The 17,995-nt window shown below is 35.5% G+C and overlaps 1 protein-coding gene across 1 annotated transcript in view; it reads right to left on the minus strand.

Moving 5' to 3' along the window:
* Positions 1 to 17,995, minus strand: part of LOC128248134 (uncharacterized) — a 73,835-nt gene that overhangs the window by 8,274 nt on the left and 47,566 nt on the right. The window contains exons 6-8 of the mRNA XM_089354039.1: positions 17,413 to 17,501; positions 8,528 to 8,612; positions 2,630 to 2,712 (exon numbers count right to left, since the gene is read on the minus strand). Of these exons, the coding sequence (XP_089210165.1) occupies positions 2,630 to 2,712; positions 8,528 to 8,612; positions 17,413 to 17,501 (257 nt within the window). The remainder of the gene's footprint in view (positions 1 to 2,629; positions 2,713 to 8,527; positions 8,613 to 17,412; positions 17,502 to 17,995) is intronic.

Below are 17,995 nucleotides of genomic sequence, written 5' to 3' on the forward strand. Positions count from 1 at the left end.
TATATAATATATATATATATATATATATATATATATATATATATATATATATATATATACATATATATATATACATATATATATATATACATATATATATATATGTATATACATATATATATATATATACATATATATATATATATATATATACATATATATATATATACATATACATATATATACATATACATATATATATATATACATATACATATATATATATATACATATACATATATATATATATACATATACATATATATATATATACATATACATATATATACTATATACATATACATATACATATATATACATATACATATACATACATATATATATATATATATATTTAATAGACTGAGGGTGATAAATTGAATATTAATTTAATTAGCATCAATTTAAAACCAGTGGCCTAGCATATAAAAAGAATCTGAAAATTCAGAAGAATTGTATTCGGTAAAACTGTACAAATTGTAATCGGTAGAACTGTACACACGTCAAAGTTTATGATGACAATTCGTGGATAGTTCTGCAAATTATATTGAATTAGAACGGTCGTAATGACGAACCACGGACGTTTTTACGTAAGTAAAAAAGAGTTAATGGCGAAACCCGGTCTACGATTAATTCTTTATTTTGTATATTATCATTTGTCTTGCCCGCTTGTGTTCTGGTGTTTGCTGATTTTTTTTTCTGGAGTACATTCTTCTCTCTGTGGTTAGATCGTAGGTGATCTTTTTCTAGCATATCAGATGTCCACTTAGTGGTCATCCCTTCTTATACGCATGCACATATATATATATATATATATATATATATATATATATATATATATATATATATATATATATTACGGAGATGCACTTGCATAGCAAGTGACCTGATCTGAGATCGTGTGCTGGAACGAAAACAATTGCAGCGTGGAAGGTGTTTATAAGCCATTTAAAATAACACACAAAATCCGTTAGATTCACTTCAACATTTAAATTTAAATTTAAATGTTGAAGTGAATCTAACGGATTTTGTGTGTTATTTTAAATGGCTTATAAACACCTTCCACGCTGCAATTGTTTTATATATTTATATATATGTGTGTGTGTGTGTGTGTGTGTGTGTGTGTGTGTGTGTGTGTGTGTGTGTGTGTGTGTATAGGTGTAAAAAGGTTGAATGTAGATTCGTCCTTTAATTTGGAGGTTTCCATAAAGGATTTCTAATGTTGATTCTTCATATTTTGCTGGTAGTTTACAGGCGTAAATTTGCGTATATGAAAATAATACTTATATATGATGTGTGGTAAATTTATGGAAAGAAATCCCATAAAGCTCATCAATTTTGTCAAAAATATAGAAGACAAGTTGTTAAAATATATAAGAGAATTTTAATTCATCTAGACGATCGTTTCGTATATAAAAAAATGCAAATTCATGATTGAATTGAATTAGATTAAATTAATTAAATAAATAAATTATTTATTTATATATATCAATGTACTCTTTAGTGTAGGAAGTATGCATACATACATACATACATACATACATACATACATACTCACTTGCATTGCAAAATAAGAGTTGTAAAGGATATTAAAATATTTTTTACAGTGTAAACATTATCTGATATAGCACTGAATACGCTGGTAGAGTGGATAGATATGTTTCTTATATCAAATTCTGATTGGTTGGGTGGGCTATTTTTTGCGAACTTCAATAGCTTTGTATGACAGATGTGACGGGATATTTGCTACTTAGATAATCACAATTGACGAACTACGACCAGTTGGGTGACACGAAGGGATGAAATGCCAGAGAGTTTAGAAGATGATGATGGTATTGTGCAAGTCGGGGATATGTGGTAAGTTGCTTTGATGAAGTGGTAGCTGGATGACTCGATAGATGCAGGAATGGTAATAGTTTGGTAAACATTGGATTTAAATGTGAGAAAGGAATTAAGGATGTTTTGTGAGTGTGTACTGGTCGAATATGCAAGTATATGCTGTGGCTTTTGTTACGTGCTAATGAAGGAACCTCTACACAGTTGTTTCTGCTGCGAGAAATAACTGCTAAATGCTCTTGAAGTCGCAGCCTACTTATTATTGCAGAAAGTTCAGAATGGCAAATGAGTCGGCTTCTGTAATAACAGTGTCGTTGTGAGGTTAACGATTAGATCAAGGGAGGTTGTGAATATTGAAGTCACTGACGATCATGACTTTAGAAGCGATAATGTAAGATGTCTTTGATGCTAAAGAGAGACAGAGCGAGAGAGTGGAGAGGAAATGAATAGTTAATGGTAGTTGGAACAGATCAGAGAGTTGTAGGAACAATCGGAAACCTTTGTGTCAGAGTAACTGCAAGTCTTTTTCCCTTATATCGAGCTGAGAGATACATAAATGGAGCATAGATGTTACCTAGATGTCAGAGATCGGATATACATAAAAGGTTTTATGTGTCAGGGAAGAGGTAATAACTTGCGTGTTAGTAAGTGATAATGCGCAGAGTCGGTATCGGATCCTTTTTATGTTTTTATGTTAAATTGCATACATTACAATTTAATTCACCTCATTTTCGCATTAACCACACAGCTAATCGCCTTAGTTATGCCTTAGAATAAATAAGGAACTGCTTACCACTACATTCAAAAAGTTTCATATATTTTTCTTCCATCTTGCACTTGGCTTTGTCATTACATCTGCCTTCTTCTCTATAATATCTAGGAAGAGATTTAAAAAAATATTGTTGAATCGATATAATGCGCAGTAAAACTTAGTTGACAATATTCACAATGTTTTCCTCGTGCTCCTGCAAATAACCCTTTGTCTGTCCTGTGTATTACAAGTGATACACAAAACATATTTCCCTGGAGTCCATGCATCCATATAATATACACCTTCCCATTTTTTTGAAACACCACAGTAACTTTGGACTAATGAAGGGAAAGTTTTATACTACTCAGAACATAAGAAACAAGGGCCAACTAAAAGTCTAAAAAGAAGCGTGGACATTTAGGAGAAAATTTTAAAAAATTTTTGTTAGATGCATCAATGGATATAAACAAACAAACAGATGGAGAAAATTTTTATGGCAATATTTCCTTAGATATGGCCCACTTGGTTTCAAATTGCTCCGAGTACTTGACTGCTATTTATTTCACATCAACGCCTGAAAGAAAACAGCAAATTCAAGCTTGATGCTATTCCAATTCTGGATTAAACAAAATGATTAAATATCGAAAGGTATTTTGTTAGTCCTTCCACCGATGCTTAAATCAATTCCCCATGACGATATTGATGATGATGATGATGATGATGATGATGATGATGATGATGAGGATGATGATGACGACGACGACGATATGAAGTACAAAGCTACTGACTGAAAAATTTTACATAGCTGCATGAAAGTATCACTGCACAGCTGAATGAATGCCTGCAGCATGGTCCGTCCCTACCTGGATGACAAGTAGACGAACGTTGTTATGACTCAAGGATCCCTTGAAAGGGAACTTGGCATCGAATTTTCGACCTATAACCTGTTTACCGCTAATGTGAAAGTTTATAACTGGTGTTTTGGTAGAAAAGCTATATACTCATCATAGAAAGTAACAATCTACTTCCATCAGAGCAGAATGGATGCAGGAAACGAAGTAGAGCAAAATAAATTGAAGATTAGAAATTGGAGACGCAGATTGACGGGACAGAATGTAGCATGGTTAGATTACAAAAACAGCATAAGACACGGTACCACTCAGTTGGATAAGTAAAAAAATTAGCTTGTTTAGAGTAGTAGAAAATATGGTGAAAATGGTTAATGGAAATATAAAGCATTAGAATACTGAATTGATTGGAGAAAAACAAAGGCTTGCTAAGGTGAACATCATAGGCAGAATATTTCAAGGGGAAAGCTTATCTCCATTACTATACCGCTCAAAATAGCTTACGATTTGGGAAAAGTATATGGTCAGATAAATCATTTCCTTTTTATGGGTGATTTAATGATTTATGCGAAAAATGAGAAACAGCTTGAAAGTCTTGTACTTACTGTTCGCATTTTCTCAAATCATCTAGGTTTGGAATTTGGAATCGAAAAATGCGCTAAGTTGAAGAAACGAAGAAGATTTGAAGGAAGCCAGGTAAATGATATGCTAAATGGGCAAGCAAAGAAACCGGTTGAGAAAGGACAGTGCTACAAGTATTTGGGTAAATGAAACAAATTACCATCAGTGAGAATACAAGGAAAGTGAGAAAATTGTAACAGTCAAAGGTGAATTAAAAAAATGTGCCCCTAATCAGATATTGAGTTGGAATTGGAGAATGGACCAAAAACGACATACAGAAGGAGTCCACCATCCTAAAGATATCAACCGAATGTACACGAACAGGCCAGGGTGAAAGAGGTTTAAATGCTGTGGAAGAGTGTGTACAGTCGGAAAGAAAAAGCCAACTAGAATATTTACAGAGCACAGAGAAATTACTAAAAGCAGTGAATAAGGAGCCAGTGATCAAGTGTGGAATAGGAGAAAAGGAGAATAATGAAATTCAAAGAGAGCATGTTAGACAGATTGAAGAGATCCCTCTGCAAGATCAATTTTGGAGAACTGCTGAGGATGTATGTGAAACAAAATTGTGGGCTTGGTTAAAAAAAAGGGGCAATTAGAAAAGACAGAGAGGGCCTAATTGAAGCAGTCCAGGATCAAGCGATTAAATCAAACAACATATGGGAAAATGAATATGGAGAGAATGTGTCAAAAAAGTATAGAGTCTATGGAGTTTGGAACGTGACAGTGGCACACATTGTTGCAAAATGTCTCAAGTTGGCACAGCAAGAGTATAAGAAATGGAGGGATGACCAAGTTGTAACAATTTTACACAGGAAACTTTACCAGAACTAGGGATTTGAAGCAATAAAACATGGTAAAATCGTCGAGTCGAAAGAGAGCAGGAGTCGGAGAAATATAAGATTTTGTGGTACTTTCCTACTTAAATGAACAAGAAGCTAAAAAAATAATAGACCAGATATAACAAAAATAGACAAGGAAATGTGAAGTTGCTTACTAATTGATTCATCATGTCTGTTTGATACCAGGATTATAAATAAAGGGGAAGAAAAACAGAAAATTCAATCCTTTAAACTTTGAAATAGGAAGAATTTAGAGTATGAAAACTGTAAAGGTTGTGCTTATAATAAAAAAGGAAAGTGAGTGGCCGCTACCTAAATTCTTGTAGGGCAGGCAATTCATTCTTCCGTTTAATAGTAGTTTGTTTCCACAAGTAAATTTTTGCAATTTGTTTTGTTATTGTACATCAGAAATTTCCCATAGAGTCAAAATATTTTGTGTTTAGTTTGTTATAAATTTCTTGTGTTGTGTTTAGAATTTGTTTGCGTATATGTTATTTGTTGATGTGCTGTAGTCATTGTGTTTAATGTTTGTGTTGATTATGTTGTCCATTACTTTTTTGTTACCTGTATTTATAGCTGTGTACTTTATGCCTTTTATTGCGGTGTTTCTGTTGTTGATTCGGATGTAGATTGTAGATTGATTTGAGATCCTGTTAATTGTGGTTCTGCAGTGTTGTTGGTGGTGGTTGTGGTGGAGTTTTTGTTGGTGTTGTAATGTGGAGTATTTTCCTGCCTTAAAATCACCATTTTTTGAGGGCAGATTTAGTTTGTCCTTTTCCTCTTTCTTTCCATTCATATGGAAACAGTTTTCTTTTCTTTTCTTTTTTCTTTTTCAACACCCTCAGTGAAGACCATATCTGAGAAACGTGATATTTTGTTGGAGTATGCAGATTTTGTTGCTGATATTGACGATGTTGTTCCTCTTCCCGCTGCTGTTGTTCTTCTCATGAGATTATCGATGATATTTTTGTGGTTGCTTCTGTTGTTGATATTGTGGCTGACATTGTTTTTGTTCTTGCTTTTGCGTTTGCTGATTTTAATGTTGTGGTTGTTGTTGTTGTTAATGGTGTTAGTAGTAGTGGTGGTGTTCCTATTGTTGACATTGTTGCTGTTTTTGTTCTTGATGGAACTACTGCAATGGTAATGGCATTGGCTGTAGTGGCGAATGCTTTGCTTCTCCCCTCTTTTGCTATCGGTAGAAAATTCTTAGATGGCTTATTTGACCAAGTAGGTAACACCTTGTCTTTCTGCTTTCAATCACCACGAAAAGGTGCAAGTCACCTGATAGACTGATTAAGTTTAAGATGAGCTATTTACTTTCATGATCAGTTTGGACCGATAATTCCATCCCTTGACCAGGTCAAATTTGCTTTTGCAGCCAGTGAGATTAAAATATGTTCATAACCAGCAGATATTTATTTCTGGTGACAGATAGACCGCCTTTATTTTTAATGTTCTCCAGCCGACAATAAGTTGGTCACTCATTAGGAGTGTTACAGAGTTCCTCCTGTTCTCTTCGCTGGTCGCAAATCTCAACTCATTCGTGCCGAAAATTTCCCTCGAAATGTTGGTGACCCGAATTCGTTTAAGATATTTTTTAATTTGGTTTCTGACCTTCAGAACAATGAACAATACACCTAGAAATAATTCTTTCTGCATCCCTCGGATCTTTTGTTGGATGCTAGAGAATACTGTCTTAGCAACACTGGTTTGGAAATATTAGGTATGTTTCAGCTCTTGCAACAGTAGAGAAATTAACCTTCTTTACATTCGCCACATGTTAGCGACACCGTTAACATCTTTTTTGCTAGTCATTTCCTCCCTCAGTTTATAGAAATGTGTTCAGAACAGATTCTTCGATTGAATCATTCTTACCAATCTCAACCACCGTTCAAAGAAGTTTGCTGGAAGGCAGCACTTCTCTTTCCACCCTTCTTTCCACCCTCACTTCTCTTTACAAGTGGATCTTAAGAAGTTGATGATGACTTGGTTAAAGAGTAAGAAATCTATTTCAGCCCTTTCATTCTAGCTCATCATTCATCTCTTGCTCACCAGACAGATAAACACTGAATGTACTTTTCGGTCAAAGGAAGACGCGGGACGATCCTCACAAGGAAACTCCTACATGCAACAACAGGTATTCAACATAAACTCGCAAGTCAGCAGTGTTTGGGTATTGCACAAGTGCATACACAACAGTTGTTTTTGGTGCTTCTACTCTTAATACTGTTCTTGGTACTGCTTCTGTTTGTGTTGTTGTTGTTGATGCTGCTGTTTTTGTTGTTGATATATTTGTTGTAATGGAATTATCTTTCTGTTTTTTGCAGTGAGCTGAATGCTTTTACATTGTCTACATGGCTACACATGTGGCATCACACCTTCCATCCTGAACTGCTATGAAAACCTACAAGCCAGTTGAGAGGTTGATCCAGCTTTCATAGTCGGTCTGAATTATTAATTCCATTTCTGTGCTTGTCCAATTTTTTATTTCCAGTCAGTGGACTTGCTTGTTTTATTTTCTATGTAATATAATACGGCAGCAACAAGTAAGGAGGTGTCTACTTACACAAGACACACCGATTTAGGTATGTTGGGATCATCGCTTTTTAAAGTAGTGGTAGAATTCTCTTTAACGTATTCTTTACTTGGGGACCCTGCCTCAATTGTGCCGAAGCACCTTCCTCGAACTAAATGGATTTTCATACCCAAGGCCAGTTATGGAGCAATTTTCCTTTTTCTTCCGTTTTAAATATGTAATTTTACCAATAAATTCTGAAACTATTCCCAAAGGGCGCGAAAATTTCAGAAAGATAGCTAGTTGGCTGATTAACGAGACGGTGCAACAAAAATACTAATAACATCATCATCATCATCATCATCGTTTAACGTCCGCTTTCCATGCTAGCATGGGTTGGACGATTTGACTGAGGACTGGTGAAACCGTCAAATCATCCAACCCGTTCTTTAAAACTACAAACATGGGCAATAGCTCGAGAGCTTTGTGACGGGAGGTCTTTCCCATACTGTACACCAACAACTCTGGGGTGATGGAAAGGAAAGTTTACCTCAACATGATTTGAAATAAAAACCTAAAGATTCAGAAAAGTAATGCAAAGCATTTTATTTGGATGCTCTAATGATTCTGCCAAGCCTCTGTCCAAGAAAAGATAAACATCTATGAAATTTGTGGGATGATATGCTATTTCTTACTATATACTTTAAATTAACTTGTTTGGTATTTCAGATGATTTGGTTAAAATACTAGCAAGTAAAGTTTCTTCTCCTTCCATTTCTTTTCACAAATACAGAAACTTGAAAGAATAAGAAACAAACATTTCCTTGTATATTTTCTTGTATATTTCTATGAATATTAAGTGAGAACAGACAGATTGCCGCCGCCAAGTAGGATTGCTCTAGACGCACTGAATGCACTTAAAGTTTTCTACAACACCACATTAGTTTATATGATCCATACTTCGTAAATATTAAGATATAACATTATATTAAAAGTAGTATAAATAAAACAAGATATGCCAATCCTTTTCTGAATGCTTCTTTTTTAAAAGTTATATTCGTTATGCTGAACGTCATTTGAAAAATATATATGAAAGAAACGTTTCTATATTTACCCGCATAGTTCTTCCCTTGTACTGTTAAGTAGCCGTTTTAAAGTAGCCGCACATTCATTGAGTACATTACCATTGCAACTGGTACCTGCAAGACCAAAAAGCATTAGATGGAGTGAACAAAACCAATAACAATAAGGCTATTTTAACATTTTTCAGCTGTTCAGTTGTTGAATATTTGTCAATAATCAGTAATCAGCATTTAAATCTGTACTTGTGTATGTGCGTGCGCGCACGCGTGTGTCTATCTGTTTGTCTGTCTGTCTGCGCTCGTACGCGCGCCAGTCATGTAAAAGGTGCTGTTTTAGTTGCCGACAATCCAACCATGAAACAGGTAATACAGAGATTCGTAGACATTTTGCTGGACTTAAAACAAAACCTGTCAAAAGACGGAGGAGCTTATTGCGAGTGAACGGCCATCCACACAAGTGGTGCCTCCTAAAAACATCCTGCACGGGGACTAGCAAACTGTACAACTGGTCCAAGACCATATCCACGAAAACTTTGTTGAAAGACACGCTGTGATTTCAACGAATTGAAGTCGAACTGGAGTCAATGTCCTCAGATGACGTGTCATGGAGATATAAGTTAGAAGTTTGAAAGAGTAAATGTTTAGTCTAGCTTCGTAAAAACACTTAGAAACGTATATATAAAGTATTGGGTTGGAACAAATATTCGTGCCGTATCTCATTTGATGAACTTTAAGCATACGATTTAGTTTTTCACATGAAAAGAAGCATATGACATATATTACCTGAAAGGTGACATTTCAGCACGTTTTTCAATACGATTACTGTGTGGATAGTTTATTTGTAAAGTTTTTACGTTAAAAGTGAAAATAGGGGTAAATCAGATACATTTTCCTCATTTGGTGATCTTTTATTTCCAGCAAGTAAAAGAAAACGCTGCACAAACAGCAAAATCAATATGTGCAGTTTATGGAAATGGCATCATAGCTGGAGAACTCTTCGTAAGTCGTTTGTTAAGTTTAGCAGTGAAAACTTTGCTCTGGAGAACAGTGAGCGTTCCGGTAAGCTTTCAATCGTTGATGATGACCTACTCGAAACATTAATCAAAAGTAATCCAAGTCACACAACATCACTGGGGTACTCCACATATGATTCTGAGCGTTATAAGGCATTTTATTAAAAACACTTGGATTCGTGAATTCTTATGATATTCGGGTGCTTCATAATTTAGCAGAAATAATTTAATGGACAGCATCTCCATCTACGATCATCTGCTCAAACCCATTAAAAATGATTGACAAGAGATTGTTTAGAACAACATGTAGTGAAAAAGGTCCTGAAAAGAATCACCCAAATCACTCAAAAATTCGTCACAATCCGAAGACGGTAAGGCTTTTTTTTTTCTTGTAGGATTGGAAGGGCATTGTGTATTGTGAACTCATTCCGCAAAATCAGAGGTTGAATCCAGACATTTATTATTCCAAGTTAGACCGATTAGATATACAATCGATGAAAAATATCTAGAATTGGCCAATCGGAAGGGTGGACAACGTTAGACCTCTTGTATCCTCATAGAGACAGCAAATTGGTACAGCTTAGTTGTGATGTCCTACTACACCCGCCATACTAAGCTGACCATGTACCTTCAGATTACAACTTATTTCGGTTCCTACGAAATCCTGTTCATGGGGAGAAATCCAATTGCTTGGAGGTTTGCAAAACCCACTTAGATTTGTCCATGACCAGGACAGATGTCAAGTTCTGGGTGGGGGGAATCATAAAACTACCTCAAAGATAGAGAATGGTACAGGAATGGTAGATGACATATCGGGTTTAATAAAGACGTGCACAAATATCGAAATAATCTCTTTGAAATTTTTAATTAATAACCGGTATAAACTTATGTTCCAAGCTAATATATATATACTTGCAAAACTAGGTTCTCCAAAAGCATACAATGAAGTTCTTTTTGTATCTTTCAGCAATGTTCGAGATCTTCATAATAATTTCCCATTGTCCAATCTTTTCTTCATGCAAACTCTCATGTTCTTTCACTCTGTGAGACAAATCTAAATGATTCTGTATGTAACACCAAACTTAACGTTGATGGCTCTTTACCACTGCTCCGTTGTGATTCTGATACTCATCTCCATGGGTTGGCTGCCTATGCACGAACGGATTTTACTAATAGTCAGAGTGCCTCTTGAATATGTGAACGAATCTTATATGTGCTTCCTTGTTTCTCTCCTTCAAGCAACTTGCTACCTATTTTTCTTATATAGATCGCCTTCCTTCGACTCGCGTCCAGTTATCGAAGCTTTATTTGATGGTATAGACAAGATTTGATGATTTCAATGCTCTCCATCGAACTGATAGGCCTGAAGTTTCCTATAACTACTTTCTGCTTCATCATCTCACACAGATTATTAACTTTCCAACCAGATCTCCTGACAGTGGTACTGGCACGTCTCTGCTTGACTACTTTGTGACTTCTGTCCTAGAAGGTTGACAGGCAACTTCTTTCCCTCCTTTTGGTCCATCGGATCAAGCAGTAGTCACTCTCAATATCGAATCTGTTGCTGTTGCTGGTGTAGATAAACCTTATAATCGTAAGACATTCAAGTTTACAAAGGACGATTGAAATGGCTTTAGTTCCTTTTTCAAGATTTTCTTTGAACTCTGTCAGAGGGCTATTGCTGATGCTAAATCATCTCATGCCCACAAGGCTTGTGAATCCTTTGCCTCACAAAGGCTTGGAAATCTCGACTTTTGGAAAATCTACAATAGTGTTATCAAACTTGGTAGGTCTTCTCTGCACCCCCACACCCAACTCCCACCCACACACATGTTTTGATAGTGTCAAGTGTTCTAGGTCATCCGCAGAAAAAGTTGACTTTTAGTCACTTGTTTGTTGATGTTCCTTTGAACTCTGCCTTTGGGGAAGCTAGCTTTGATACTACAGCTGAATACACAGAGTGGGTACAGACTGATATTGACACTATTATTCTTGTCACAATTTTCGGGAAACGCCTCAATCTCCGCCTTGGTTCAACAAACAGTGTACATCTATTGTTTCTTATCGGAACCATTTTATCGATACTTTCAGCGCAATCAGTTTAAAGATTCTTGGTTCGCCTTTCGAATAGTCAGCAATGTCCGTAAAAGAGCTAATGCTGATGCTAAATCATCTCATCAATGGAGGATTTGCAAATCTTTTGCCTCACAGAGGCTTGGAAGTCGCGACTTTTTGAAAATCTACAGTAGTGTGCCTCCACTTTTTGATAGTGTCAGGTATTCTAGGTCCTCCGCAAAAAAGCTGACCTGTTTGATCACTTGTTTGCTGATAACTCTATATTTGATGATTCGGATGCATCTCTTCCTTCTCATACAGAACATTTTTTTTATTCTGCAGTCATTACTTCGAAGTTAGTTGCTAAGTTAATCTCTAAGCTTGACCAGTCTAAAGTATATGGTCCTGACGTCGTTCCTGGGGTTGCTTTGAAATGGTGTGCTCCTGTGGTGTTTTCTTTGCTATCTGAGTTGTTTAATATTTGTTTTGCTAAATCTTGTTTTCTGTCATGCTGAAACATCTAATGTCATCTCTATTTTTAAGAATGTTGGTGAGCCTTCTATTCAAAACAAATATCGTCCTGTTAATCTCCTCTCGGTTGTCAGGGGTATCACACAGTGATACAGTCAAACCAATTGAGGAAAGGCCTAATTTGAAATCGGTTGGTCTTTCTTTCTCACCTGTTGTTTCCTGGAGTTTTTATATACAGTAAATTGGTAGGTCGGCTTCCTGTAAAGTTCTGCCGTTATATAGGTCAAAGAACTACCACACAACCAAGGCCATTTTGTATCTTTACAAGCTCACAATTCATCCTGGTATGAAATATTGTTATCATATTTGGGAAGATGCACCATCTTTTCACTTGGATCTCCTTGACCAGGTTAGAAGGAAGTCTCTACTTTGATTGGTTCCTCTCTTGCTTCAATTTTGCAACCCTTCTACATCGACGTGACGACACCAGGAAGTGCTCTGATGAACTTTTTTTCTTACTTCTAGATCCTTTTTGTGCCATCTCGCCTCAGTCGGAATTCACAGAGTCTTCATCCAAACGTTGTTGTGCTTCCATAACTAAGGACGTATTTTAACGGCCGTAGCTTTCTTCCCCGAGCTACCAGATCTACCAACTCAAGCCTAAAGTAAATTCATTACTTTCATCTTAATTTCTCTTTGTTCATAGTCACTTACTCTAAGTGGTTTCATGCCTTGTTTGGGACATTCTAATTTTAAAACACACACACGCATATGTATGTATATATATATATATATATATATATATATATATATATATATGCGAGTAAAAAATACAAAAAAGGGGGGGGGGGTGTATGATTGTGTATAGAGGAATTTTGTTTAAAAGAGTTCCAACACTGTCTGTTTTTTATGTTTTATTTATATTCCTGCAGAACCAATGTGGGGTATAGAATATGGAATATACAATATATAATATAAAATAAAATAAAATAAAAATGGATGGCACCATGAAATAAAGTATTGAATGTAGATGAAATATTGAGTGTTCAATATAAAGGATCAAATATATAAATATAAATATATAAAGGCGACTCGAGTTTCAGGGCTATTTCCCTTCGTCATGGCCGGTATGACAGACTTTAACAGACTGTAATAAGTTGGCTGGTTTTCTGTCTTTTATACCAATTCCTTTGGACAGCAGCAGTAGGTGTTTGGCTATTTTTAGAATTGATGTCAAATCTATTTTTAGAAATGATGATATTTGAGTAATTGTTTTGTGTTTGGGTTGTAGGGATAAGATTTTTAAACCCCAGTAGGTGTTTGGCTGTTCTTAGAAATGATGCCAAATCTATTTATAGAAATGATGATATTTGAGAGATTTTTTGTGTTTTAGTTATAGGGATAAGATTTTTAAACCTCAAGTAAGATAAATTTAATCATTGTTTGTTAAGAGTGGGTTTGAATTTCTTAATAAAGTCCTTTTCTTTGCATTTTCTTTCAATTTCATTCCGGTTGTAATGTTTATGGAATGGAAATATAATAAAAGTTTGATGACCACATGTTGCCAGATGGTTACTCAGTGGTATTTGGCGGACAATACCTGATAGAAACATTCTATCGACAACTTTGGAATATAACAATATCTGTCAAAGCGACAACCGTCGTACAAAGACAGATATGACAATTGTGTTTTAAAAACTACAAGTAACCTTTTGGAACTGACTGGCGGGATGTGTTCGACTTATGGGATTTACCCATTGCTAAGTTTTGTAAAAGTGTAATGAGGTTGTGCGCCAGTTCAAATTCAAAGCCAGAAAATTTTAAATAAGAAGTGAAAAGGTTGTTCCTTGATGTTTTCTCGGACGAGTTGGGTCTGTGCAATAAATTTAAAACCAAATTTTAGGTGAAACGAAACGCATTACCAGTTTTCAAACCAACGTGTAATGTACCGTTTGCAGCAATGGAACAAGTAAAGAAAGAATTAGATAGATTGAGAGAAATGAGAGTGATTGAAAAGATTAATTACTCAGATTGGGTGAGTCCAATTGTATACGTTAGAAATAACAATAAAATACGTGTTTCTGCAGATTTCTCAACGAGACCAAATCACTGTTTAAACAGTATAACTACCCATTATCTAGCCCAGAGGAAATCTTCTCGAAACTAAATGGTGGTAAACTGTTCTCAATATTAGATCTGTCTGATGCCTATTTACAGATACAAGTAGAAGACGAATGTTTAAGCTAAGCTGCTAACAATCAATACACATAAAGGTCTGTACAAGCTTAATCGACTTCCGTTTGGCATAAAAGTTGCTCTGGCTATATTCAACAAGTGATAGATACGATGCTTGCAGAGTGTGACTTAATTAAAAGTGAATCCCGTGGTCAACATGTCAAGTACGTAAAATATGTGTTCGAAAACATAAGGAGTTACGCTTCACACAAAGTGAGGAAATGTGTAATTTTTTCTAACCTTAAATTGAATATTTAGGACAAATCATTGATAAAAATGGGCGTTAACCAGATCTGACGAGGACTGATGAGATGAAAGATATGTCCCCTCCGACAAATATATCTACCTTACAAGATTTTTGGGTAGTTTCAGACTATTATCAAATTTATATACCAAATATGCATAAAGATCTCCACTAAATAATCTACTAAAAAAAGATGTAAAGTGTAATTGTCAGAAGGTCTTCGACGAAATTAAAAAGATATTGACATCTGGTTTGTCGTTAGCACATTTCGATCCTGCAGTGGAGATTGTAGTAGTTTCAGATACCTCTGAGTACGGTATCGGAGCAGTAATGCTACATAAATATAAAGATGGTAAAGTGAAGGCAGTGGTTCATGCTTCATGTTCTCTGATATCAGCAGAAAAAAATTACAGCCAAATTGAAAAAGGAGCTCTAGCGATTATTTTTCCCGTAAAAGAAATTTCATAGATTTTTACACGGTAGGAATTTTCGACTACAGACTGATCATCGTCCGTTATTATCTATACATGGGTCGAAAGAAGTAATCCCCACCCATACTGCTAATAGGTTGTAACGTTGGAGTACTATATTACTAAACTATGATTTTAAGAGTTTATTCCATCTAAGAAATTAGGACATGTTAATTGTTTATCAAGATTGATTTCGAAAAGTACTGGACCGTTTGAGGATGCTACGATTGTTGCGTTGCGAACAGAAACTGGGATTTAAAATGTTTTGTGTAATATCATACGTGAACTAACAGTTACATTATAAGGCATAAAATTAAAAGCGGAAAGCAATACCTTTGTTAAAGAAAATTAAAAAATGCTGGCGGGTAAAAGTGATGAAAATATGCGCTTTGCTGAATGCAACACAAATTCGAACCTCTTCTCTATTTGTGAGAATTTGGTGATGTACGCACAAAAAGTTGTAGTGCCAGCCACACTACTGAAGCGATTACTAAAATAATTTCACATTGGCACCCAGGAATTTCGGGAATGAAATCGTTAATGAGAAGTTATGTGTATTGGTCAAGAATGGAACGTGGCATTGCAAGCATGCAGAGGTTGTGCCCTAGCTGCAAAAGCACCTACCACTAAATGGCAACCGTGGCCAAAACTAGATATTCCATGTTCCAGCCTGCATGTTGATCACGCACGTCCACTTAAGGGTTCATATTACCCTATTTTGGTGGACATTTTTTGAAAGTGGCCTGAAGTGCAAAAGTGTAAAAAGCTGACATTTGTGTTTACAGTAAGTTTTTTACACGAATTGTTCACCAGATATGGTATTCTTGATACCATTGTGTCTGATAATGGAGCTTAGTTTACTTCAGTCGAGTTTAAAAAGTTTTGTAAAAAGTTTGTTATCGAACCTGTGACTACTCCGCCGTATCATCCAATGTTGAAAGGAAAGGTGGAGCGTTTGTTGATACTTTTAAGAGGGGTTTTTAAAAGGCGAACAACGAATGGATGACTTAGCACTTCCACAATTTCTTACAGTGTACCGAGTAACATCTAATCCGAATACACCATCTGGAATGTCACCTGCGGAATTAATGTTTGCTAGAAAGATCAGATCTGCTTTTGATAATTTGATACCGAGTAAAAAGAAAGAAAAATGACGAACAACAAATATACTGCAAAAATTCTTCAAGATAGGTGGCAAAGTTTTTTTTTTTTTAATCGTGCAGATATGGTAAAGAAAGCGGGGAGAACGGTGTAATTATTGAACAAATTGGAAAAGTATTATTCCTGGTAAAAGGAAAAAAATTCGAGCATAAAAGACATATAAACCAACTTAAAAAGATGTACGGAAGAAACAGTTACGAAAAACGAAATTCTCATGGAAGTTTTGTACATGTTTGAAGGTACCAACACCCCAAAAAATTGAAACTACACGTTCAAGTAAAAGAAAAAGGAAAAGAACGGAAATACTGGAATTAAACGCTGGACGGAGTTTAAATCACAGAAAGGAGAGAAGTTATGGGAGGTTAACTTTCAAAAAAGGGAAGGTGTTGTGAAAGGATCCTGACCACCCCACGTGACTAACAGTGGACTAACGCATTTCAATAAAATAAACTGAACTGTTGGCAGTTGACAGTCATCAGTGTTGATCGTTCGTATTGGATTACTGTGTTAGTTTAATAACGTATCTACGTTTGGCGTAATACGGAGTACGTTCTGCATGAACATATTAATCCTGCGAAAGGTTAGTCTAGATAACCATATCCAAATATTTATTTGGCTAATACTATTCCTACACCCTTGTTCACACACCAACGTTATCATAACATTATTGGCGACAAGATATTCAACCCCCCCCCCCCACACACACACACACATACACGCACATATGTATGTATACATACATACAATGTGTGTGCGTGTGGGGGGGAGCAGGTGTGGTTGTGTGATAAGAAGTTTACTTCCCAACCACAAGATTCCGCATTTAGTCCCACTGCGTAGCAATTCCGCTATAGCCTCGGGTAGACCAAAGACTTGTGAGTGAATTTGGTAGAAGGAAACAGAAAGAAGTCGGTCCTGTGTTTCTGTGTAAGTACCAGGCTTTAAAGATAAGTACTGAGGTCGATTCGTTCGACTAACATTCTTGAAGCCATTGCTCCAGAATAACCATAGTGCAATAAATGGAACAAGTAAAATAAAGATTTAAAGATACATGTATTATTTTAATATACAATTGTCTTAGGGCGGCGAGCTGACAGAATCGTTGCAACACCGAGCAAAATGCTTAGCGGATATCGTCCGTCTTCACTTATTTGGATTTTATTTCTTTCTAGGGACGGGGAAAATAGAATTCAATTTTAAATACGTTTACAATTATTAAACGATATTTTAGTGGAGATATAAAAGCTATCAATGAAAAAGGTAATACTTACCACACCCATAAAGAGCGTATGTATCACGTAAATTCTGTGGTGTAGGACATTTAGCATTTTCGTTACATTTAAATTGAAGTGACAGTGTTCTGCAATATAGTAAATCTAAACATGTTAGCCAAAAGTAAACAATTATTGCAACTAAATTTTTGACAAGCTTTTAATACATTATCGCCAGTCACTTTTTACTTAATAGAAATGAGTTTGTAGTAAATATGAATATAGAAACAGTTGATTATGAAATACATCTTGAATGTAATCCAACAATAAAAATATACATATTTTAATACGCACTTGATATGTACTGATATTTATATCAAAGCATTTACACTTGTTGTACCATTATCCAACTCGTGCAATTTTAACGAAATATTTTGTCAGCTGAGAATTTACTTTATTCTTCAAAACCTCTATGAATCATTGATTTAAACAGCTCTGCTCTTCTCAACTATTCTCTACGTTAATTTGAATTCAAATGATTAAGTATAAAATATGTCAAAGTGTCCATATTCGATATTCATTTAATCTATTTCCTATAGCTTTATTATCTTTCACCAAACTCTCCGCAGCGCGCAAATACGCT

This window comes from Octopus bimaculoides, chromosome 6, assembly GCF_046866305.1.
Source record: "Octopus bimaculoides isolate indiv1 chromosome 6, ASM4686630v1, whole genome shotgun sequence".
NCBI lineage: Eukaryota > Metazoa > Mollusca > Cephalopoda > Octopoda > Octopodidae > Octopus > Octopus bimaculoides.